We start from the raw sequence: 8,789 nt of genomic DNA on the forward strand, positions 1-8,789 counted from the left end.
CGGGGTTTCAAAGGGGCCGTTCCCGCGATCCCCCGCTGCTACTCTGACGTCATCTTCCCAGCTCTCCTCCCACTCCATCGTCCACAGTTCCTCCACCCCCAGCATACCAGCTCATCACTGCTTCAGGGCTTTTGCCCTACTTCCATTCTGCCTGGACACCCCCCACCCCAACCCCGCCTACTATCCCCAGGTGATGGAAGGGCTGATTGTGCTGAAACTCAGGGCTCCAATGTCACCTTCACAGTATTTTCTGTGCTCATTTTGAGTAATCTGCTTCTTTCCTAGATCATCTGGGTTCTTACTTTGTCAGAACAGTAGTCAGTACCTAACATTACGGGGGTGTGTGTTTTGATTTTTATTATATTTTATTTACTCTGTATATGGGAGACCACACACTAATTCTGAGGCATACATGTGAAGGTCAGAGGACAACTTGGTGGAGTGGGTCCTCTTTCTTCTTCACTATGTGAGTCTTGTATGTTGAACTTTGGAGACAGGATCTCGCTTATGTAGACCATGCTGACTTCTAACTGGTGGTCTCCTGCTTCAGTATGTACCACCGCACCACGTTTGTATTCTTTTATATGATTTGTCTGTTTGTTGTCTGTGCCTCTCCTCCTGGATGAGGGCACTGTCCTGTGTCCCAAACAAGTCCCCAGCACCTTAACTTCTGCTAGGTTCATTCAAGGGCTCTGACTCACCAGGACCAAGGTAGGAGAGAGACTCTTAGCAGGGGTTGGCTGGCCTTATCCTAGCTTCCAGTTCGGCATGAAATAAAGTCCCAGTGAAGCCACAGTGTGGGGCAGGTCCGGGACCTAGAGGCAAGGAGCCAGGGACACCAGACACCTTTGTGGTCTGGGCTTTTGCGCCAGCACCTAAGCTGCAAGATTCCTTGTGCAGAAGCCAGCACCTAAGCTGCAAGATTCCTTGTGCAGAAAATAACCCTTTCGCAGCTTCAGTGGCCCTGGTGGGGGCTGGGAGGACAGACCTTAGTAATGGACACAGGGGTACCTCCTCACAGCCCTACAAGACCATTTTCTGAGGAGCCCTGCTGTGGTAGAGGCAGAGCAGCCTTTTACTCTAATGAACTGATTTCTTACTCTGAGGTGCTGTCTGTCCTTCTGCCCCGTTTGCAGGTATGAGGAGCAATCGGCAGCATGGATGGCGGCCTAATCACACAGCCTCGGTGGAGAAGGGGCAGGCTTTGCCCTTCGCTCGCTCACTTGCTCGCTCGCTCACTCGCTCGTTCCTGCTCCCACCTAATCCTTCTACCCCACAGCTTGGCATGTGCCCCTCCAAAGGTCTTTCTACCCAGACAGACTTCTTTCTCAGCCCAGGGTTTGGAGGCCGACGTGGCTGGGCTCTATCAGCACCACAGATGTTTGATGGGAGGCACCTAGTTTGGCATCCTGTGTATAAATCTGGAACATCGGGGGCAGAAAGATGGCTCAGTGGTTAAGAGCATTTGCTGCTCTTGCAGAGGACCCAGGTTTGGTTCCCAGCACTCAGAACTTCAGTTCTAGGGGATCCAGTTCTGAGGACATGGTGCACATATACCAGTGCAGGCAAAACACTCATTCATACACAGAGAGAACAAATAATACATCTAAAACAAAAAGTTAAATCTGGAGATGTCAGGGGGAGGGGAAATGCCTAGATGCTGGCCTTGAGGGTGTTCGGATTTTGTCACAGAGCCTGGCTTGGTGGTGCACGCCTTTTTACACGAGTTTCATTTTTTTCTTCTGTGGTAAATATATATATTTTTTTTTGGGGGGGGGGACGAGTTTCCAGACAGAGTTTCTCTATGTAGCCCTGGATGTCCTGGAACTCACTCTGTAGATCGAATCCAGAAGTCCTTTTGCCTCTGCTTCCCAAGTGCTGGGATTAAAGGCCTGCGCCATCACTGCCCGGCAGTAGTTTTGACTTACTCTGTACCAAGCCTAATTGGGAGCCACATAAATGCTGAGCCTGGTGGTACAGGCCTGAGGCCAGCAGGCAATTTAGTGAAACCCTATCTCACAACAGAAAGGAAATTAGACATCTAAGTCTTAAATCTAACTCAAGGAGGCCCACATCCCGGGGAGTGGTAGGTGATCCCTGTGAATTCAAGGTCTGCCTGGCCAACATAGTGAGTTCTAGGACAGCTGGACCTTCATAGTAGAATTTCACTCAAAACAAACAAACATAAAATTTTAAATTAAGAAACAAGACAAGATGTGAAAAGCCTGGGCGTGAGTGGTACTCAGTGGTATAGTGTTTACCTAGCAAATGTGAGGGCCTTAGTTTGAATCCCCAATACCCAAAGGCCACATGTATTGATTGACTCAAGTCTCTTTGATGGAGGTTCTCAATGTGACTCTCTCATGTTCATGTGCTCCCACTAAGGGGTTGCTAGGTATGCAGGCCACTGGGGCAGCTGCTTTGGGCTTGGATAAGGCAGAGCTGGCTTTGGTGACAGGAACAGGACTCCAGGACCTGGATCATGATGGCAGGGTGAGTGAGAAGCCCCATCTCTTCCCAGGACCCCATAGGCACAGCCATAGCCATTTCCAACCCTTTATTGGGGTTGTTATTCCCAAATAAATATAATACATTAAACCCAGAGGGTCTTGTGTACCCCAAAAGGTGCCCCCCACGACCCCAGCTGGGCAAAATAAGTTAGTTGGAGGGGGAGCCTGCCAAAGACCAGGCCAGCTCCTTGGCTGAGCAGGCAGTGGCAGCTGGACTCGCTCACACAGATCTAAAGTGCATCTTGGTTCTATGGTCCCCAGGTCTGTGTGGCTCTTGGCAGGGCCACTGTGAGGGGCAGGCAGGAACCTCCTGGCGGCATTCACACCGTGCCAGCAGTGACTGCCAGGGTTCTGCGTGTCCTTCTGTCCATTTAGGGGGTGTGGCTTTTCAATCAGGAGTCCTCAGGGAAAACTGTCATCAGGTTGTGGCTGAGTGTCCAGGGGAGGATCCGGGACAGTAATTCCTTGATGTAGCTTCTCCAAGGAGAACTTCATCTGCCGGAAGAGGTGGGGGAGGCAGGATGAGCACACTCTCCATGCTATTCTGCACAGTCATGCTGCCTCACCACCTGGTAACTTCTCAAGGTGGGACTCAGGTGGTCCGGGTTCAAATCCAGACTTTGCTATTACTAACAGTATAAGAGGAAATCCCTTTATTGCTATAGACCTATTTCCTTGCTTGAAATACAGGTGATTAATATAATCACCTGATTAATATCCCAGCTTCATAGAATTATGTCAGAGATTTGAGGGATGCTAGAGCCTGATCTGCAGTGAGTATACCAGGGGACCTTGACTGAGTACCTCCACCCACATACCTTCCTGACTAAACACAAACTGGGGACAAGACATTACCACTTAAATCTGAACCATCTCCCACAGGCTGGTGTGTCACTGGTGCCCACTAGATGGCACTATAGCGGAAGGCTGCTCCCCCTTCAGGAAACAGTGCCTCACTGACTTAGGTTACTAGAGGCCTGTGAGGATCAGAGCCCACCCACCCTAGCTCTGCTTCCTGGTTGGCTGGTCTTCTCATGCTCCCAGGACACCCCCCAGGATGGCCAGCACATCAGGAGCCTAATAAACATTTCCTCCTTTCCAGGTTCCACTGTGAAATGTCCCCCACTCTGCTCTCATACCCTTGAACACTTAATCCTCAGCAGGTCTGGGGGAGGTTGGAGGGCTTACAGGATGAGTCTAGCTGGCAGACCCAGGCCACTACAGATGCGTCTTGTTGATTATAGCCTGGCCTTTCTTCCTGTCTCTGTATCATCTCTACTTTTGGACAGACCCTTCCCAGTGACCTTATGGACTACATCTCTAAGCCATGAGCCAAAATAAGCCTTCCCTCAGTTGGGCCTCAGTGTTGCTACAGGAGGAAGATCAACCAGTTCACCCTCTTTGTGTCTGCCACATACAATGGACACAGAAAGAGCAATTAATCCACAGGGCTTCCTGCTGCAAGGCTGGCTGGAGGACTAGTCACTTCTGGCTAGTGGCAGGACAGCCCAGCTATGCTAAGGGCTCTTGCTGTCATTAATGTGCCACGCCCCAGCCCCTCACTGTGGGATTCTAGGCAGGGACTCTCCACTGAGTCACACCCTCAGCCCCTCACTGGGGGATTCTAGACAGGGGCTCTACCACTGAGCCATGCCCCTAGCCCCTCACTGGGGGATTCTAGGCAGGGGCTCTACCACTGTGCCACGCCCCCAGGCCCTCACTGGAGGATTCCAGGTAGGGGCTCTACCACTGAGCCACATCCCCTCACCCCCAGTCCCACTAAACAGTATTTCCATAAATTCCTTCAGTTCAGTCTGGATACCCTCAGGGATCAAAGCTGGAGTCTTTTCCTCATTGCCCTCCATATCATAGGCACCCATCCCAGTACCACACATTTTCCTTGGTCTTCCTCAGCTGCTGGCTGCAGTCCTCTGGGATCTGAGAGGAACACTATATGGTGACAGTGTACTTATTCAGCACCTACCATAAGCCTGGGCAAGGCTCACCAACAGCAAGAACATTAAGTGTTTCCAGTGTGCTTGGCATTACTCCAAATGTCAGTGCACTCTCCGCTTATGAAGGATGGATGGCATTACTCTCTACTGTTCAGAAGATACGGCCAAGGCCCAAATGACAGTCACTTACATAAGGTCACAAAGCAGTCTGACCTTGAGTGTCCCCTGAACTACACCGGGTGACTTCATCAATCCCTTTTTGGAGATGAGAACCAAATGCCCTTGGGAGAGTCATTCTCCTATCAGCTAACCTAGGCCCAAGTTAGCAGGCAGGGAACCAAGCCTAGTATGGCCTGGCTACTCGGCTTGGGGAAGGATGGACATGTGACCCCAGCAGCTAAACGACAGAGAGGACTATCCTCTGCATGTCCCCCAAAACCATCCTGCTACTAGCAGAACAGAAAGAGGGGATTCTCACTACAACCAAGTGGCTGGATCCAGCCATGCCTGAAGGATGTTTTTCCCTGTTCCACGGACTTCCCTAGCAGGCTAAGAGGTGAGTACCAGGATCGGCTTCCTCATTTTATGACGGAGGAAACTGAACCTCTTGGTAGTGATGGCATCCTGACCCAAGGCCCCACAGCCCCGCGTGGCTGCCGCGCACCTCATCTAGGAGCTCCACGGATGCGCGAAGGATCTGCCTCCACTTGTGCACCTCAACGCTGTGGAAGTGCTTCTGCAGAGCCAAGATCTCCGCCCACTCCGTGGCTGTCTGGGGGAACTTTCTGTGGAGATGAAGAATCTGAGTGAATGGTCCTGGGCGTCTCAACGTGCTTGAGCCCCGCACCCAAACCGTGCCCTCAGGCTCTCTTCTCTTACCCCTTGGCCAGTGCTAGGCTGTGCCAGGACTCGAAGGTATGGGCCGTTCTCTCCAGAGACCAGAGACGGTAGAAGAGGAGGGCGTTGAGGGCGATGAGAACGATGAGGCTGGGGACAGAGTCTGAAATCAGGCCCCTGCGATCTCAATGGCTGCCCCCTCCAGTCAGGCTTGGAGCTCTGCACACACACCCCCCTCCGCCCCCCAGCACACTAGCATAACCATACCTTAAAGGGCACCGTGATTACCCACCCTTTTCAGAGAAAAGGGGCTCAGAGAGCGTGATGGATATGCCTAGGGTCACACAGCCCAAAAGCAGGAAAGACAGGGTTCGTGCTCTGACCTCTGTCATGCCTACATGCTTGCTGGCCACACTAAGCCATCTTCCCTGGAGAAGCCGGGGACACTGAACAGGGAGAGAATGCTGCAGGGGGATGAGCTACCATATAGGGGGAATGGCAGAGAGAGGATGCCCTACCTCACACAGATCCTGCGGAGGCAGTGAGGGGAAGACAGAGTTGTGAGAAGTGCCCAGGATAGGGCTGGTACCTGGACCTCCTCCACCCAGGGCGTCTAGCTCTGAGCCTGAAGACCATAGGGTTCTTCCTGGGTGATCTTGGGAAACTGAGCTGTCCTTGGCTCCCCCGATTCTGTAATGGCTTCTCATCTTTGGCTGCCACGACCTCCCATCCCAGCTCAGCCCCCTCCCTCGGATCTGGCAACAACTCTCCAACTTCTCTGCTATTCCCATGGGACTCTTGGTCACCGCTTCATTCAGCTCAGGAATGGGGGCAGAAAAACAATGTATCCACAACCCGACTTCTTTTGAGTGGCTAACTTCACGCACTTTGTCCCTTCTTCCAGACAGTTCTCCCCTCTGATCTCCTTTGGGGCCCAGGGTAGCTGCTGCCCCAGCAAGAAAGACTCCTCTAAGTTAAACTGAGGGGCATGTGGGAACTCTGCCGGACATATCCCCATATGCAATCCTTGCTCAGGGTCGAACCCACATCCCAACACAAGCAGAGGCCCAGAGAGGCCAACCACGTGACCCACATCACACAGCCAGGCTGCTAACCCATGCCTGTCTCCTTACTCACACAATGCTGATGAGAACCAGGGCGCTGGGGATGCCTGCCCCGGGGCCCTGATCCACGGATGGTTCCGAGAAGCGAGAGCTGAGGGAACCTGTAAATAGCAACTTGGGGTGAGCCAGGAGCACCCCAGGGCCCATCTCCTCCTCCAGCTGCCTATCTCGAGGGAACGCACCTGAGGTGTGCATGCTGGTCTGGGTGCAGGGGTCCGGATCTGGGTGCTGAGGCCCATCTCTGTGGCCCCTCCAGCTCAGGGGCCGCTTCCTCCTCCGCAGGCCTGACAGTAAGCCACGAGCGTCTTTCCCTCCTTCCTCCAGGGACAGCTTCTCCGCCTTGGCGAGTTCTCGATCTGAGGGACAAGAGATGGTTCCGTATGTCTGTACCCCCTGGGCCACAGCCGTCCCTACACCACCAGCCTTCAGTCCCCTACCCAAGTGGTGGAAATAATCTTCGATGCCACTCCACGAGTTCTTCTCAATGAGAGACTTCACGAGGCTCCACGGTTGCTTTCGGTAGCGGATCTCTGAGGATACACTAGGAGGCGGACAAGAGAGAACCTAGGTCAGGTTTGTAGGGGGAACCTATGAACCCCAGACTTCTAATCCAGAGAAGGGTCTTTGTCACTTCAAACCTAGGCCTTGGCCTCTTTGGCTTCCTCCATCCACATTTACATTTAAAACACACTTTAGGGGTCTATCTATAACTGCCTTTGGTTTTTGGCTGTACTAGGGATTGAAATTCCTACCTGTTAAGCAAGAGTTCTATGGTTGAACTCTACTCTTGGCCCCTCCCCGGTGGATTCTACACCAGTCCTTTTATATATATATATATATGATCCTGTAACAGGGTCTTACAAATTTGAACTCACTGCAGCCTTGAACCTGAGATCCCCTGGTCCTGGCCTCTGCAGTGCTGACATTATAGGACCTGCTCCTGACAAAACCTATCCAGAATCCAACTATTGTCCTTTTTGCCACTCCAAACTGGTCCTAGCTCCTACCTCTACACCTAGACAGCAGAGTGGAAGGGCTCTTCTTGGTCTCCCACCTTGTCCCCATTTGTGGACAGAAGCAGCCTGTCTGTGGAGTTCATTCAGGGTCCTCTGTGTTTAGACTGACTGCCTGGATGTGCCTCACTCCTACTTCTCCATTCCAGCTATTCCCATGGTCCTGCTTCTCTACTCCAGCTACTCCCATGCTCCTGCTTCTCTACTCCAGCTACTCCCATGCTCCTGCTTCTCTACTCCAGCTACTCCCATGCTCCTGCTTCTCTACTCCAGCTACTCCCATTCTCCCTCTTCAGAGCCTCTGTACTGGCCATTCTGAATGGAGGCCCCTTCCTCTGGCTACTACGAAATATTCCTTTCTCGGAAGGCCCACCCTTGATCATCATAGTACAACCTCCTGCTCTCTCACTCCAGCCTCTTGTGAATTTCTCCAAAGCCAGGTGAGGTAGTGAGCTGAAGAACATTCTTCAATCACTTAATTCACTGGAATTTCCCCAGTGAAGTTTAAGGTCCCTCACAGGAGAATCTTTGTACCTGAGACCTAGAATATCTATGTTCAGCGTGTGCTCAGATGTTCAACGAACAGCTGAGCACATCAACTATTCTATTCACAATGACCTCTTCCAATGCTGGGTGGAGGCAGCCCTGACCACTGAGGTGAGGTAGAGATAGGGCACACTCGGGATCACCGAAGCCGGGCCTTGTTCCGGGCCAGACCCAGGATACAGTATCGGTGGGCAGTGTAGAAGTAGTCCTGGTACGGGATGCCCTGGGTGAGCACCTCAGAGTCCACCACGCACCCGCCCGCCTGTGGGCCGCGCCGGAACAGCGTCTGCAGGGTACAGAAGGAACAGCCAGAGGTCAGGGCCGCTCCATGGGGCCAGCCCACCCGCCAACCACCTCCCCAAGCCTACCTGTGTCTCCACCACAGAGGCGCTCTTGGGGCCTAGCTGGTTGCTAATGGGGATGGTGTAGGTCAGGACTCTGCGCTGGTGGCATTTGCTGTCACTGCTCCAAGGACTCAAGGTTACATCTGGGAGGGAGGAGGAGAATGAAGAGCGTGCTCTCCTTTCTTGGTCCCAGGCTGTAGGAGACCCAGTCTTTCTGGAGGGTTTCAATTCTCTGGGGACTTGTTCCCAACTGCATCACCCTATACCCCACTTTTAGTTTAGAAGCTAAAACAACTTAGACTACAGTGGTAATGACAGACGGGGAGCTCCTGACGCCTTTTGGGACCACCTCAGCCATCGCCACAGCCACAGCCACAGCCTCAGCCACAGCCACAGCCTCAGCCTCAGCCTCAGCCACAGCCTCAGCCTCAGCCTCAGCCACAGCCTCAGCCACAGCCTC

General features: G+C 52.7%; 1 protein-coding gene across 7 annotated transcripts in view; it reads right to left on the reverse strand.

The window, feature by feature from the left end:
• Positions 1-2,542: 2,542 nt before the first annotated feature.
• Gramd1a (GRAM domain containing 1A) overlaps positions 2,543-8,789 on the reverse strand; it is a 25,100-nt gene continuing 18,853 nt past the window's right edge. For 4 of the 7 annotated variants that reach the window (XM_031386155.1, XM_031386153.1, XM_031386157.1 and 1 more), the window contains 9 exons: positions 8,354-8,472; positions 8,129-8,271; positions 6,864-6,967; positions 6,609-6,782; positions 6,440-6,527; positions 5,821-5,832; positions 5,345-5,452; positions 5,130-5,250; positions 2,543-3,005 (listed from right to left, as the gene is read on the reverse strand). In XM_031386155.1, coding sequence (XP_031242015.1) covers positions 2,913-3,005; positions 5,130-5,250; positions 5,345-5,452; positions 5,821-5,832; positions 6,440-6,527; positions 6,609-6,782; positions 6,864-6,967; positions 8,129-8,271; positions 8,354-8,472 — 962 coding nt within the window. In that variant the 3' untranslated portion in view covers positions 2,543-2,912. Of the gene's footprint in view, positions 3,006-5,129; positions 5,268-5,344; positions 5,453-5,820; positions 5,833-6,439; positions 6,528-6,608; positions 6,783-6,863; positions 6,968-8,128; positions 8,272-8,353; positions 8,473-8,789 lie in introns of all 7 variants that reach the window. The other 3 variants (XM_031386154.1, XM_031386158.1, XM_031386156.1) reach the window with 2 other exon arrangements.

Source organism: Mastomys coucha, unplaced genomic scaffold (assembly GCF_008632895.1).
Source record: "Mastomys coucha isolate ucsf_1 unplaced genomic scaffold, UCSF_Mcou_1 pScaffold21, whole genome shotgun sequence".
NCBI classification, from domain to species: domain Eukaryota; kingdom Metazoa; phylum Chordata; class Mammalia; order Rodentia; family Muridae; genus Mastomys; species Mastomys coucha.